This window comes from Nilaparvata lugens, chromosome X, assembly GCF_014356525.2.
Source record: "Nilaparvata lugens isolate BPH chromosome X, ASM1435652v1, whole genome shotgun sequence".
NCBI lineage: Eukaryota > Metazoa > Arthropoda > Insecta > Hemiptera > Delphacidae > Nilaparvata > Nilaparvata lugens.
In genome coordinates this window covers 103,813,393-103,830,908 of record NC_052518.1, presented here as the reverse complement: position 1 = coordinate 103,830,908, position 17,516 = coordinate 103,813,393, and the positions used below count along the sequence as shown (strand labels likewise).

The 17,516-nt window shown below is 34.4% G+C and overlaps 1 protein-coding gene across 2 annotated transcripts in view; it reads right to left on the bottom strand.

Moving 5' to 3' along the window:
- Positions 1-491: 491 nt before the first annotated feature.
- Positions 492-17,516, bottom strand: part of LOC111049576 (short-chain specific acyl-CoA dehydrogenase, mitochondrial) — a 39,782-nt gene continuing 22,757 nt past the window's right edge. For both annotated transcript variants that reach the window (XM_039442912.1, XM_039442913.1), the window contains exons 6-10: positions 17,004-17,147; positions 14,756-14,883; positions 10,884-10,979; positions 7,555-7,620; positions 492-1,008 (exon numbers count right to left, since the gene is read on the bottom strand). In XM_039442912.1, coding sequence (XP_039298846.1) covers positions 868-1,008; positions 7,555-7,620; positions 10,884-10,979; positions 14,756-14,883; positions 17,004-17,147 — 575 coding nt within the window. In that variant the 3' untranslated portion in view covers positions 492-867. The remainder of the gene's footprint in view (positions 1,009-7,554; positions 7,621-10,883; positions 10,980-14,755; positions 14,884-17,003; positions 17,148-17,516) is intronic.

Sequence of the window (17,516 nt, the reverse complement as noted above, 5' to 3'; positions counted from 1 at the left end):
ACGAATTTGTAGTACAGTACTCTCATGGAAACAGGCTTTAAGAATTAAGAAAATCAAATAGTAATTTTTCGTTATGTGAGAATAAATTCTACAATATATAAAGATTAAATAATATAATGAGGATTTAATAATATCAAGTATCTCTACGAAATTATAACAGTTTTATGAATAGAAATGTTGAAAATTCATCAAAATAAGTTAATGATTTTCAGTGTGAACTTCTTGAAAAATTATTCAAGTTTCAAGTAATATTCATTTTATAACAACACCCTTTCCTTTTTCTGCCCTTCATACCCTTCAGTGCATCAAATACGAATATATTTTTCCTAAAAATAATCTACTATGGATATCTGTAATTCAGTAATGGGGGCCTTTCTTGTATGAATTTATCGGAATTATCCCCAATCATTACATTTCTGCTTCAATAAATATTTAAAATTCAGATTAGATTGAATAACTCAATAATACAGTAGCATCAATAAAACAAGAAACAAGCTGAATAACTTTTATTAATGTTTTTCACAAAAATATACATACATAAATAAGTATAGAATAAAAGTTGACGAAATTCGATTTCATTTCAGGTGTCGATGTAAAAACCGTTTCATTTCAAATGAATAACAAAACATTTCTAGAAATATAGTTGAAATAGAACAGAGAAAAATCATCTAAAATTCAATTTAAGTTATCCATATTAGAATACTAAAATTTGTTATTTTATAAGTTGACACAAATTATTTTTATCAAAATAATGTTTAAATCTACGTCACCTGGCACTTCAAAATAACATTTGAATATAAATAAAGAAGAATACTTTTTCATCTAAAAACGAATACAAACAATGGATTTACTTTATATATCAACTGTTCATTCATACTGTTTGATTATATTGGCTGCTATAACCAATCGCTGGATTTCTGAAGTTCCTTCATAGATTTCAGTGATACGGGCATCTCTGTAATGACGTTCTGCTGGCATGTCAGAAACATAGCCCATGCCTCCCAAGATCTGCAAAAGAAATTGCCAAAAAACTCCCAGAAATCTGTTTAATACAGTGCATTGTGTAATGTCACACAGAAAATATCATTTTCCTCCAGCTACTGTCTAAAGTACTTACTTTACTCCCTGAAACATAATACTAAAGTGTCACTTTTTCGCTCTCGGTAGTAAAAAACTGTAAAACTCCCTAGGGAGTAAAAGTGACTCCATTTAAATAACATAGGAAGCATCTCTAATTCAAAAACTCACATTGTAATAGGTTAGAAGGTCTAAGCTCAGATGAGAAAGCGTAATAGAGGTGTCTGTCATTGAGTAAACTGAATTCAATACCACAACAAGGAATTTGAACAACTCATGAAATATATGTTTGTATGATATTATATTCCTATTTTGTAGACGATAAAAATTTGAACAATTTTAAAAATATTTTATTCTATTCAAAATACCAGCCAACAAATGATTTTATTTGCAGTTTCTATAAACAAATGTAGATGGAGGAAAAATGTTGTGTACATCACGAGCGAAAAATACTTTTTCTCCCTCAGGAAAATTGTTGCCCTCGGCTTCGCCTCGGGCTTCAAAATTTTTCCCACAGGGAGAAAAAGTCGTACTTTTCACTCTTGATATACAAATAACTATTATTACCTGTTTTACAACACAGTAAATCCTGGTTTTCATTAGTAGGTACCCAGTGTTAGTGGTAGAGTTCTGTGGGCAAGTACTAACTATCTTGTCAACTCTCCCAATGAAAACGTTCATGGTAGAGTACTAGTTAATAGTAGAGTAGAGTGGGATAGTACTCTACCACTTGCCTTCCCCCACCACCGCTTCTCACTCTACTCTACCACTACTATGCTAATGAAAACAGTCTCGAGCTAGTAGAGTAGAGTCGTACCGTAGGCTGTCAAGTTCAAGAAGTATCGTTTTCTATTAAAAAGTATAAATTTATTGAAGAGTGTTAATTTATTAAAGTGTTAATAAGGCCGGTTTCCGAGCTCGGGATTTGGCTAAGTCCTAGACTTAAAACAGCTGGAGTCAGAAAATTAGCTTTTCAAAACGGGGCGTAGTCGCAGTTTTTGTGATAATCTTTATTTTTTCATTCCTATAATTTGAAACGTTTTCCCTTGACGTAATTAAACATTTCTAAATAACTCAAACTAGCTGAAACTTTACACTATTTTCTCTTTATTTTTTTTTGTGTTTAATTTTCTAGTTTTTTTGAAATTTAATTCAAACGTGACTATGACAATGACTGCAACTACGCCCCGTTTCGGAAAGCCAATTTTCTGACTCCAGCTGTTCAAAGTCTAGAACTTAGCTAAATCCCGAGCTCGGAAACCGTCCCTTAGTGTTAATTTATTAAAAAGTGTTGACATTTTAGGTTAGTTCTGTTCACTAGACAACACACTTTACCTACTATTCTCAATTGTAGTGAAAACAGTTACTCGACCAAGTAAGTAGAGTAGAGTTTGCTCGGTAGAGTTAGTATGCCAGTTACTCGACCACCAACTCTACTAGTGAAAACCAAGCTCAAGAGATTCAGGTATGTTCACCTTGAGGTGCGTACAGATTTACGCGCCGCGAACATGAGCAATTCACTTTCAATCAGGCTCATGTTCGCGGCGCGTATATCTGTACGCACCTTTGGATTCGTGTATGTTCAGGTACACGTCATTTTGATGAGAAAAGATCTGGAAACAGCCATTGAAACACGTTGTGACTTGTCTGTACGTGTCATAACGTGGACCTCACTAAAGCTTGGACGACGTTTAAAAAAATCTGGTGTGGTACACTCACACAACTTTCCTTGCTCATTGATCTATAAGCCTCATCAATGAGAATAATTTAGGGAATAACATTATGCCGATTGGTGGCTAAATAATTAAAACTACGATTATATACTATTGTGATTGTGTTTAGAGTACATTTTCGTTTGTTTAAATTATGAAATTTGATGATTTTTTAAAAGTTGTCAAAACAGCTGTTCTACAAATAAAATATCGACATGTGTTCTTTTGAATAAACTGCTCTACCTACCTACCTCACGCACGAGAAGGAGGTTACAAAGTAAATTTCTCAAGGATGGGGTGGACCCCCTGTTAATTTCTCAGGGAGAAGACTCATGCCAGGTTATAGAGCTGATATATAACTATACAGGGTATGAATTTGAAAAAAATCGGTCAAATCATTTTTGAGAAAATCGTGAAAAACATGGTTTTTTAGTCATTATCCGTCATTTTTCTCAAGAATATTACGGAGCTCCTGCAATTTTCCCAGAAATGAGACTCATGTCAGTTGATGGGGCTTATAAATAGCTATTCATGGTATAAATTTGAAGAAAATCGTTAAAGCCGTTTCGAGAAAACCGTGAAAAACATGTATTTAGTGATTATCCGCCATTTTTCTCAAGAATATTACGGAGCTCCTGCAATTTTCCCAGAAATGAGACTCATGTCAGTTGATGGGGCTTATAAATAGCTATCCATGGTATGAATTTGAAGAAAATCGTTAAAGCCGTTTTCGAGAAAACCATGAAAAACATGGTTTTTTTGTAATTATCCGCCATTTTTTCCGCCATCTTGAATTTAAATTTATTGAATAAACACACACACACACACACACACCCAAAAAATCATGTTTTTTACCTTAATTTTTTTTGGAAAGCAATACTTTTCTTACCTATGGTAATAGGGCAAGGAAAGTAGAAATGTAAGAGGTCTTACACCTTGGTTTGTGAAAATGCACAAAAATGTTCACTTTAGGCGAATCCTGTTCACAGCTATGAGGCAGCATCGTGTCATGAAACGGTAAAGTCAATCGTCATAATGTTTGAATTTTGTTGTATTGCTGATGTAAACAATAAAACTTGAAACTTGTAAAAAAACTTGAATGTTCGTGCATGAAGAACCGAAAACCCTCATCAAACAGTAGAGCATGAACTAAATTCCCCAAGTGAACGTTTTTTGTCAATTTTCACAAACCATGGTGTGTGAAGCCTATTTTTTATATTCATAAACATATAAATATACAAACACATGATCATAAACAATAAGTTGGTGATAATATTTATGTAACATTATTTATTTAACTCACTCACTTACACATTCACACATGGTCGTGTGTTGATGGGAAGGATATTATTTTATATACTTTTTAGAGAATCGACAATAAATTATTTGTTGAAACATCACCGATTTATGAAGCTACATCACAATATTATATTATCGTTATTCTGATTGTATTCAATCTTTATTCTCATTGATTTATTTTATATACTTTTTAGAGAAAGGTATCGTCATATGTATATCAATTTTATATCAATTATAAATTATATCAATTATTATCAAATTAATTATATAATTATTATCTTATATCAATTTTTGAGTTATGGTGTGCGTCTATGGGGTAATTCCGTTCATGCTAAAACAGTGTTCCTATGGCAAAAAAGGCTCTTAGAGCTATCCTAGGACTAACACAGCGAGATTCATGCAGGCCACATTTCCCTAATTTGGGTATACTAACCCTTCCATCTCTCTTCATTTATTCCAATTTAATTTACGTCAAGGAAAACTCAGAAAAATTTTCCATTCATGAAGATTACCATGCATATAATACCAGGAACAGTAGAAACATTGTAGCACCACAAATAAGACTCACTAAAACTATGAGAAGCCATACTTTCCAACAGTGTATATTGTATAATAAACTGCCTCAAACAACCAGGAATCTTCCTCCAAACAAATTTAAGAAAATTGTATACAGTTATCTGAAAAATAATGCCTTTTACTCACTTGAGGAAGAATACCTGAATACCTGAGTTGAATGTAATATAGATATGCTTTATCAGGCATGATTTTCTGTTCAATTGTGTGTAGCCTACTTTTAAAATGTATATATTATGACTTGCCTAATGCTATAATTATTATAGCCTGATGGTTAATAAAACGAATCTTGAATCTTCAGAATCGTCAATAAATTATTTGTTGAAACATCACCGATTTATGAAGCTACATCACAATATTATATTATCGTTATTCTAATTGTATTCAATCTTTATTCTCATTGATTAATTTTTTATACTTTGTAAAATTCGTTGAATAATTAGCATTATCGTCATTTAATGTAAATTAGTGTATACGCCAGTAAATATTGTAACATAGGATACATAAATAAAGAACTCTAATCTAATCACTTGAAAATGACATTTTATAAGTCGAAAGGTGTTGTAAGAAATAAAATAAAGTTGGTAAAAAGGTACAATGGTTTTTTAAAAATGTTACATGAACTACCAAAATATACTTATACACAGGCTTTGCCCATGTGAGGAAGATTATTCGAGTTTTGTATAATGTATATATTGTTTGTACTTTCTAAGAAGAAGAATAAAGATAATTTCAATTTCAATTGAAATGATTGAACTAAGATCCATATACCGAATTATTTATTACTGATTATTTTTAGTAAGATCTACATTTCTTCTATTTATCATTATTACTATATTGTTTTCTTTTTGTTTTCAACTTTCGGAGGAGACAATAAGTCGTCGGTCCCGACTACCTAAAAATTAGTCGTCTCTCATCATCATCATCATCCCTCTCACTCATTACCCACGCACAAGCCTAAGAGCTTATGTGAGTATCACCCACAGTATTATTATTATAACTCACTGTTGGCGCACAAGTTGACTTTAGCCGGTAGTGCTATATTGTAAATTATTTGATTTAAATAAATAAATAAAATTTTATTGCCATGGAACAATCAAGTTATAAGCAACGTCAATAGTCAACACATATCACAGAGTAGTCATAAAACTTACAATAAACAGAAAACATGCAGTAAATTAATACATGAATAGATAGGATCCAATATGTTTCGGAGTTCAATTGTTGTTGAATTCACTTAAGTAATAATATGGCCTTAGAACTAGCCAGTCATATAATTCTTTCTTGAACTTGTTCGCATTTACATTATTTTTTTATTTCAGCTGGCAGGTGATTGTAAAGTCTAAGCCCTAAAGTGAGATATACATTCATTGACATAGATAGCCTTTGGTAGGGGATATCCAGACGTTCTCTACTTCTAGTGTTGTGCGTGTGGATATTACCTCATTTCTTCCAACTATCCTTATGTTGTCGGACATAGAGTATGACATTGAAGATGTATAAATTTATAACGGTTAGTATCTTCATATTTATAAACAAGGGACGGCAGTGATCAAGATAACCTGAATTGAATATTATTCTGATTGCTTTTTTCTGTAATAAAAGAATTTTGTGAATGTGTTTGCTATTGCCAAATTTTAATAAACCATATGATATAATACTTTGAAAAAAGCAAAATAGGCATTTCTAAGATATTTTTCAGTAACAATGTCCTTTAGTTTCCTTAATAAATGAATTACTCTAGACAACCTGCCTGAAATATAATTAATATGTGATTCCCATGTCAAATTTATCATCAATCATTAAGCCCAGAAACTTTACTGACTCAGTACACATTTTTGGGATATCTCTAAGACTCAGGGATAGAAACTGTGTCTTATCCTCATTTAACAGGAAACTATTTGCCCTAAACCATCTAGAAGCCTGAGCCATCGTCTCTTCTGTCATTTTATTTAGAGCTTCCACATTTGGATGAGCATTAAGGAAAGTGGTGTTGTCTGTATATAACAAGGTATGAGTCGCAAGTGCCTGAGGTAGATCATTAATCATTATAACGAATAAAAGAGGCCCCAGTATTGAACCCTGGGGGACGCCATACTTAACTATTACAAGATCTGATTTTTGCTCCCAACTTGTACCACTTGTTGACGATTACTGAGGTAGGATTTAAAAAGGTCTAGACTTTTCCCCTTTACATGTTGTGACATCACATTTCATAAGCGGGCTGGCATAGCTCAAATTGATAGTAGCGAGCAGCAATATCGATAAGATAAGATGCCAGCCAGCTATTACTTCGATTCATGCAACTTAATATAATAAAGATTCATTTCAATACTGTGATATTATAAATGTAATTGTCTCAAGTTATAGTTTTAATTATTATTATATCCTCTCTCTCGGAAAGGTGTTCTTCAAATTATCCCTCTACCTCCATGTTCATTATTTAGTCCTCTTACATTGAGAGTTCTCCCTTTTGCAATTGAGGGTGCTTACCCCCCACCTCCATAACTTTGGGGAAATATTGGCTTTCGGCGTTATCTGCCAGAGTAACGGGACTCTCTCCCGGCAACTGAGAAGGAACTCGGCCTGTGTTTTCGTCACTCTTCTCCTAGACTTCTCGGGACTCGCAATCGTAAAAGTGTGCGGATAATCGAAGTGAATAAACGGTTTAGTGAATACGCGTGTGAAAGAAGGCTGGCGGACAGAAGACTAATGCTCTACCGGAGGATTGCTGTCCGGGGACGAATGCTTAAAAAAAATCGGTGAGTCCATTCCGATTTATCGAATTGAGGACCCTTAGGTCAATCCCAAAGTCTCACAATGTGTATTGTATTATAATGAAAAATGAAGAACTTGAATTTGAATAATCATAGAATAATATTATTGTAGTTACCTGGATGCACTGATGAGCATTGAAAGTAGCTGTTTCTGAAGCGGCTAATTTAGCCATGGCTGCTTCCTGTTAAAAACAATACATTAGATTACAAAGTGTTTATTATTAAAATTAATAACAAACGAAAATTATTCATTAATATCAACTTATAAATCCGTTCAAGAATATATGCATTGACTAGGAAAAGGACTGTGGATTGATTTTGTCTTGTCGCTCAACGAAAGGAGCGATCATATTGTGCATAAACTCTGGTTGAAAATCGGAGTTTCTTTTTCTTGTGTTAATTTTCACCTTTACTACAATATTATATATAGAATTTGCTATTTGTCTTGCCAATCACTTATGCCCAGCGGTATTTAAGGCATCCCAGATATTTGAACATATAACTTTAGTAGGGACTCAACAAATGTCTGATTAAAGTCACACCATTTTTCCATCTTCTAAAGAAGGAATCATTGTGTACGTTCTGTGTACAGTAAATTGTTCCAGTTACAATCGTAAACTGTTCCATCACGTGACTAGTGCAAAATGTTCTCATGGAACGCCATTTCAAAATCGTTGGTTCAAGCTTTTGGCGCGCACATATAAAGTTGATTTACACTAAAATGTGTCGTTTACTAGCTGTGTCAATGGAGAAAGGCTGTTTTATAAACCTACCGTCTAAAAAAGTGTAAATTTCTTTTATTCCATTACTCTCAAATTTTCTATCGAGAAAAATTCATTTAATGAATGGTTATCAAACATCATATTGTTGGTTATGTATTCTATGCTATATAAGGCTGTTTTACAAACCTACCGTCTAGAAAAGTGTAAATTTCTTTTATTCCATTACTCTCAAATTTTCTATCGAGAAAAATTCATTTAATGAATGGTTATCAAACATCATATTGTGGTTATGTATTCTATGCTATATAAGGCTGTTTTACAAACCTACCGTCTAGAAAAGTGTAAATTTCTTTTATTCCATTACTCTCAAATTTTCTATCGAGAAAAATTCATTTAATGAATGGTTATCAAACATCATATTGTTGGTTATGTATTCTATGCTATATAAGGCTGTTTTACAAACCTACCGTCTAGAAAAGTGTAAATTTCTTTTATTCCATTACTCTCAAATTTTCTATCGAGAAAAATTCATTTAATGATGGTTATCAAACATCATATTGTTGGTTATGTATTCTATGCTATATAAGGCTGTTTTACAAACCTACCGTCTAGAAAAGTGTAAATTTCTTTTATTCCATTACTCTCAAATTTTCTATCGAGAAAAATTCATTTAATGAATGGTTATCAAACATCATATTGTTGGTTATGTATTCTATGCTATATATATTATGGTAAATTAACTATCAGCGCATGCGCAGAGAAGCAAGCAGACTACAATAATGAACCAATGAGAGCTCAGATAGTTGGAACTGTACCAGATCGGACAATTTACCATATTTCGACTGTGGGGCAGAAGGTTGGAGCTGGAACAGGTTTCTGGAACAAAATCTGTCAAACTTCCTCCCATGGAACGCGAAACTTTTTAATTGGTAAATTGTGAATCGGACAATTTACCACATTCCATGTACACAGAGCGGGTCCATTGCTAATGGCAATGAATGCTCAAAAAAGGGTATAGAGGGAAAAGTTTGGAAGACAATTTTTGACCCCGCAGTTCTGTTTAGGGTAGTGAGGAGGTAAACATATCGAAAGCCCCACCCCTACCCCCTGTGCTAAGGGGGTGGGGGTGGTTCAAAGGTACCATTTTTTGGTTTCTCGCATATAAATCGAAAATTAGGAATTCAACAGACATGACTATTCTATAAGAAATTAAAGCTTACATAATTTCCTACAATATTGATTTGACAACTTTTTCTATATCTCTTTCACTTTTCGAGATATCCGCTCTAAAAGATGTGACATTTTTGAAAAAAAAACACATTCTCCTTCGATTTTTCGCTATTTTTGCTCTTATAACTTTTTTAATATCGATGGGAAAAATCCATGCTGATCATAAGCTTATAGATCATCAAATTCTCTTCAATTTGATGTATAATTTCACAAGTTTACGCACATCCCCACGACTGTTGCAACAGCTTCAGTGTTGAGTGTGAGATATTCAGTTAGGTATGCAAAAATAGCCAATTGACAAAGGAATTTGGAGAGAATGTTTTGAACACAATTTTTGACTTCGCAGCTTTGTTGGAACCACCACCAGTTAGGGGGTGAACATATCAAAAGTCCCCATCCCTACCCCTTGTGCTGAAGGGGATGAGGGTGGTTTAAAAGTTGCATTTTTCAATGTTTTGCTTACACGCTCATATCTTGAGGAAAATGCGTTCAACCGACATGACTAACTATTCAAAAAAAAAAAAGCTTGATAAATTCTCTGAAATATTTGTTCTGTGGTGATTTGAGATATCTCCAACAGTTTTCGAGATATACGCTCTTAAATGTGTAAAATTGTTAACATAACAGCTTTTCATCTTATTTTTTGATGTTTCAGGGCCTACAACTCTCCAACAATGCATCGTAAAAATGAATGCTCACCGTAGATTTGTAGAGCTTTGTTTTCTCTTCAATTTTATGTATCATTTCACTGCCTAATGTTTTCCTTCTATTGTTATAGCAGATTCAATGTTGGGGGTGAATTTTTCAACTCTGCAACAAGTGTCAACTTAGCAGTTCCACACCTTCAATAGACGGGGTAGATATGCGTATTTTTGCTATGTTTACCTCCCAACCAGTCTCCATTAAGCTACAAAGTCAAAAATTGTGTACCAGATGTTCCAGACTTGAATTTCATTGTCAAGTGATCAATTATTACAAAATTAAAATTTTACCCCCCACCTAGAATCTGCTATGACAATAGAAGGAAAACATTAAGTAGTGAAATAATACATCAAATTGAAGAGAAAACAAAGTTCTCTCTCAAGAACGTTTAGTATTTTGTACTCTGGAATCGTTTAAATAATAATTATTATTATCGTTTAAATTACGGTCATAATTATTAATGATGAATGATTAGGTTCACGTTTATGAGGATGAATTTACAACAACTTCTAGAACATTTTGCCAAATAACTATTATTATCCACTTAACAATGCAATGATACAAAATAAAATATTTTTTTTAATAATAACTACAATCACAACAAATTCAGCTGAAGATGTGGTAGGTGTTACCATGAAACCTGGTTCTGAAATATGAATTAATTATCGAATAAATTAAAGTGGTACCTATTGACAATATCAACATCTTATTCTTTCTATTATGGAGAAATACCACAATATCTCATACCATACAATCAAATAATTTTATAATAATACAAAACATGTGCTTACTTTTGAGAAAGGCTGCTTCAAATCTTTCAAATAAGCGGCACGCCATGTGAGAAGTCTTGCACTCTCAAGTTTCAGAGCCATGTCTGCAATTTTATGCTGTAAAGATTAAAAATGAATTAGAAAAATATTTCCTTTCATCAGAAAAACTCCAGTTTATATTTACAGCCATTAAAAAATTATTACTTGTCTCAACAATATTTTCCAAAGAATCGAACGATGAAGCAGTGAACAGTGTAAATATAATAACCAGAAGTTCTAATGGGTAAATGTTTAGAATAGTTTAATTAGAACTAATGAGAGTTATTTTAGAGGTGCGTACAGATTTACGCGCCGCGAACATGAGCAATTCACTTTTAATCAGCTGATGCCAAGCTTTTTATATCTGTATCTTACCGTTTCTGTAAAAATACAGATATAGTCAGCTGATTATAAGTTAATTGCTCATGTTCGCGGCGCGTATATCTGTACGCACCTTTACAGTTTCACCGTCACTGTTGCGTGAGAATCCAGCTTTAAGGTTTCAATCGGAATTAAAATTGGAAGCATTTAATATAAACAGGTAACATTACCGTGCTTTCACTGGTAACATATAAGGCGATATCCTTGCTTTTACAAATTAATGAACTTTGAATTTATTGGGTATTTATCACAAATTTCATACATCACACTGTAAGATCTGATTACGTATTTCCTTCTTTACATAGTTCCCTTGCCGTTTGATTTCCCATAGAGGAGATTTGCATTGGTCCCCTCGCTCACCGCCGGACCTCAAAGAATGTGACTTATTCTTATGGGGCTATTTGAAAGCAAGGGTTTACATGAACGAATCCTGGACCATTCAGGAGTTGAAGACAGCAATTCTTAACGAAATCACATCAATTTCTGGTGATATTCTTGAGCGGGCAATGCGGAATGACTCCAAGAATACGTCGCTCGAGTAGGAGGGCATTTGTTGGATGTCATTTTTAAAAACTGACTTGGCTAATTTTCTGTTAATAAACTTCCATTATGTCATAGATGACATCAAAACCCATTCAATTTTATTGAAATATTATTTTGTGAATTGGAAATCTGGTCGCGGATTTAATTATTAAATGTAATTGATAAAGCGAATAGATCTCCAATATGCAAAGGTGAAACGTGTGTTTTATCACGTTTCGTGAAGGCAATATTATGGTTTTTATTATTAATAATATTGAGATGCCTGGAAAGAGAGCCAACAGAGAGCGAATTTAGCCATCCTTTCACTTCACAGGAAATGGAACTGGCACTGAAGTCCGTAGCCCCCAGAAAAGCACCAGGGTTTGACAGCATCAACCCGGAATTCCCAATAAATTGTGGGAAGTATGCAAAGGTTTGGTTGGCTGGATTCTTCACTGATATAATGCAAACTGGTATTATACCCAAAGAGCTTAGGCAATCAAAGATCATAGCAATCTTGAAGCCAGGAAAACCTGCAAACACACCCAAGAGCTACAGACCAATTGCATTATTATCAGTGACATACAAACTATTGGAGAGGCTGATTTATAATAGGATCAGCCCGAAGGTATTTGAAAGTGTCCCAATCGAACAAGCTGGATACAGACCTCACCGAAGCTGTGTGGACCAAGTACTCTCACTCACAACATGTATTGAAGCTGGATTCCAGAACAAGCTAAAGACCTCTGCTGCATTTATCGATTTATCAGCAGCATATGATACTGTGTGGAGAGATGGAATGATTTACAAGCTCCTTAAAGTGATTAACTGGAAAGTGACTTCTCGACTCCTGAACAATATGCTGAGTGACAGAACTTTCAAAGTCATCCTGGGCTCTGATATGAGTACACAAAGAAAGCTCAGGAACGGCCTGCCTCAAGGGTCAGTGCTTGCCCCTCTCTTGTTTAGTCTGTACATTGCAGACATGCCAGAGACAACATCAAGAAAATATGGCTATGCTGATGATTGGGTGTTAACAACTCAGAGCAGGACGTTTGAGGAGACAGAAAAGACTCTCACAGCTGATTTGGGGAAACTGGGAAAATACTTTCGCAGATGGCGCCTCCAACCGAATGCCAGTAAAACCGAGATTGCTTGCTTCCATCTCAGTAACAAAGATGCAAACAGGGAGCTCCGTATCCAATTTGAAGACAAGTGGCTCACTCATTGCAAAACACCTAGATACCTTGGCGTAGTACTTGACAGGACACTTTCTTATAAGGAGCATCTTACAAAATTGGCGGAGAAGCTGAAGTCCAGAAACAATATCATCCAAAAGCTCTGTGGAACTTCTTGGGGAGCTTCAGCTTCTACATTACGCTCTTCAGCCCTGGGTCTTGTGTTCTCAACTGCTGAGTTTTGTGCACCCGTGTGGCTGAATAGCTCACATGTGCGCAGGGTTGATGCTCAGTTGAATAATTCAATGAGGTTGGTTGCTGGAGTCATAAAATCGACACCATTAGAATGGCTCCCAGTGCTGAGCACATTCCACCCCCCAACCTCCGACGCATGAATGCGCTAACAAGAGAGTTCAATAAGATCCTGCAAAATCAAAACTTGCCAATACATGGGGATATAGAACATGCCAATCAAATCCGCCTGGCGTCTCGAAAGCCTCCCACCAGAACGGCATTACATGTATCACCGAAAAGCCACCAGGTTTTGATTTGCCACGCAAACTATGGTCAGTTCTAAACAGGATCCGAACTCAGCATGGAAGATGTGCCTATGCGTTGCACAAGTGGGGAAAGGCTCCAACACCTTTTTGTGAGTGTGGCGCTGTGCAAACCATAAGACACATTGTAGAAGAGTGCACAAGAACAGCTTATGAGGGCAGGCTGGATGACTTCCTGGTAGCTACACCAGATGCAGTGGCATATTTAAATCGACTAGATATATGTTTATAACTTTTAATTTTTTTTTTTAATTTGTGTTCCACCTTTTTTCAAACTTGTGACTAAGATGACTTCATTGTTTATATGTTTGACTTATGTTAGATAACATAAAGATTTGTGTCGTAGGGCCATACGCTAAATAAATAAATATGGTTTTTAGCTCCATGCTATACAAACAAGAGTGAGTCGACTTTAATTTGGTCTGTGAATCAAGGCTGCATGTTTTTTCACATAAATAGATTTTGAATTTTTCTTACGAGGCCCGTATTCTTTGAAGTATAGTTGTTGAGTTAAGGTATTGGTTACCTGAAGGTTTCTGTCTTGAGAATTCAATTATTATAGGCTGTCACAGTTCGGGCAGTTTAAACCTGCATAATTGTGTTTTCAGGATTTGAATCTTGTATGGAAAGCTGGTGCTTTGATTCAATCAGCTGGCAGAAGTTTTTTCCATATATTGTTTTATTTAAAGTCGGGAGTGGTTTAACCAGACCTTTGAGGATCAGGCCAAGGAACAATTTTCAAGGTAAAGTAAGATAATAGTTAATTGTACATTTTTTATTTTCAGACCCATAATTCTAAATAATAGTTTTGTTTTTATTTTCAAAAACCTGAACAACCACAGATCAGCAAGCGAGTAGCCCTTAAATTATTATCTGATTATTATAATAAGAAATTTTGATTGTTGGTTATAGTTGTAATTTTTCCTTTATCTCAATTACATTGGTTTTCCGAATAACACCGTTACATATTTGAATATTCGTATATTAAATAAATAATTATTATGTAATAAAAACCGAAAGCTATAGTTTTTCTCTTCTTCCCACCATTCGCTTACAATTGTAACTAAACGTTTAGCACTTTGTCTCAATCCAACCTTCAAAATTGACATTTTGACAATAATTTTGAAACCATCTGCGCCACTCTGTATCAATCGATAGGTAATTTCTATCCAATAAATTTTCTTGTAAAAAAACTTGAGATTCTTGAGGAAAATACCTGAATAGCTTGCAACTTCGATATAGGTGCGCCGAATGCTGTTCTTTTACCAGCATACTCAACAGCACAATCTAAGGATGCTTGAGCAATTCCTAGAGCTTGTGATGCTATGCCTATTCTTCCAGAATCTGTAAAACAAACATCAGAGCTAGTTACATTACTTACTACACTTTGAAAGACACAAATGATTATAATGAAATTGAAAATTATTCACAACACTGACATGTTTTACAATATTATTATAAAACAATTAATATATAGAACAGTATCATGAAGGAAAAATCTGGTGTGGTACACTCACACAACTTTCCTTGCTCATTGAACTGTAAGCCTCATTCTCAAACGAGAATAATTTAGGGGAATAACATAATGACGATTGGCGGTAACATATTTGAAACTACGATCAGACTACTGTATGTGTATATATAATTGTTTTCAGAGTTCTTTTTCCTTTGTGTAAATTGTGAAATTCGATGTTTTTTTCTAAAGTCGTCAAAACAGCTGTTCTACAGATGAAATATCTCGACTATGTGTTCTTTTTATAAACTGCTTTACCTACCTACCTCATGCACGAGAAGGAGGTTACAGAGTCCATTTCTCTAGGATGGGGTGGACCACCCATTAGTTTCTCAGGAAGGAGACTCATGCCAGTTGATAGAGCTGATAAACAACTATACAGGGTATGCATTCAAAAAAATCGGTCAAGTCATTTTTGAGAAAATCGTGAAAAACATGGTTTTTCAGTAATTATCCGCCATTTTTCTCAAGAATATTACGGAACTCCTGCAATTTTCCCAGAAATGAGACTCATTTCAGTTGATAGGGCTTATAAATAGCTATCCATGATATAAATTTGAAGAAAATCGTTAGAGCCGTTTTCGAGAAAACCGTGAAGAACATGTTTTTTAGTAATTAACCGTCATCTTGAATGGAATTTTATTGAATTTCTTATCGTCGGATCCTCATGGTATAAGGACTTCAAGTTTAAAATTTCAAGTCAATCGGTTAATTAGGAATGGAGTTATGGTGTTCACAGACATACACACATACACACACACAGACCAATACCCAAAAATCATGTTTTTGGACTCAGGGGACCTTGAAACGTATAGAAAACTTGAAATTGGGGTACCTTAATTTTTTTGGAAAGCAATACTTTCCTTACCTATGGTGATAGGGCAAGGAAAGTAAAAAATAACTTCAGTAGCTTAACAGCTGTGCTTGAAGTTCTACAATCTGTTAATAATAATAAATTCTACTTTGACATGATCATACAGTAGACTATATTATCACTCACATATTAAGTAATGTTTCATCTGAGTTGAAACAAACATTGAGTTAACGTTTCACTGCCACAACAACACCCCTTTCCCTATTTCCCTACCCATCTGTCTGATAGATAAAAATCAGAGACTCTGAATATTTTGGCAATAAATTTAAAACAACTTTATGGATTTTTGTTTGATAATAATAAATGAGTTATTAGATTGTCGATCATGAAACAGGACCTGAAATCACAGATAGGTCGACAAAATAAAAAGTAGAAAGTAGAAAGGAGAAAGCATAGAAGGAAAAATTGAAACGTTCAATAGAATTAAAAAAAATATGAATGTGATAATCCACGAAGATACTTTAAGCATGAAGCTACGCTTAAACTATGTAGCTGGAGAGCTATATAGCTCTGCTATATAAAATTTGAGCTACATATAGCTCTGCTATAAGTAGATTTTAACGGTAATTTATCTAGCAGAGCTATATGTAGCTCTGCAAGATGTTTGGAATGAAGTTCACTGTTCAGTTCCCAGCCAGATGCCGAAAAAGAAGGTAGTTCTTGCAGCAGTCGCTGCAAGTGCAATGGAAAGTGCGCTGATTAGATGATCAAACGTCCATGCCCTCGGAGGGATTCGAACCCACGAACCAGGCGGTGCTAGCATACCAAAGTTTATAACGCCACTAGACCAACCTGGCCGATGTTTTGACATTACAAGTAGTATAGTTTTGTTCCTTCTGGGACAACGTGGGCCAGACTTCCCACAGGGTCAACGTGTGCCAGACTTCTCATAGGTCAAAGGTCAAGGTCACAAGGTCAAGGTCAGAACTCCAAACACAAAAAAAAATAAAAAATATAAAAAAAAATAAAATAAAATAAATAAATTTAAATTTAAATTTTGTTTTTATTATTTGAGGAAAAATCTGTAGAATCCACTAATCCACTAATCCATAATACATTCAATATGAATCCACTAACCTAGAGTCATCATGGCTATCTTGAATCCAAGACCAGGCTCTCCAAGAATATTCTCTTCCGGGACTTCGCAGTCCTCAAAAATAAGACTGCAAGTCGACGAGCCTCTTATTCCCAGTTTATCTTCTTTTTTACCCAATGCTAGACCTGGTGAAAAGTGAATACAAATTCTATCGATTTCCGAAAGAACCGGAGAAAATTAAAACCAAGTTGATTGATATAGTACCGTATGTAAATTTTTCAGGTTAGACTATTGATTACGATTTATAAGCCATTTTGAAAATCTATCAGATAAATATGTGCTTTTTGCCTGACTATAGACAGGAATGATAAAAATTTAGTTGTAATCGACTTCCGAACAAACCGGAGAAAATTAAAAGCAGGTTGCCGTTGATTGCTGTAGGCTTAAGTTATCTGGTCAACACTTTTTTAGGTTATGTTATTGTTAATTTCGAATCAAGTAAAACAACTTATTAATCAATCTAAATTAAACTAATTTAGACGTCTATTATTTAT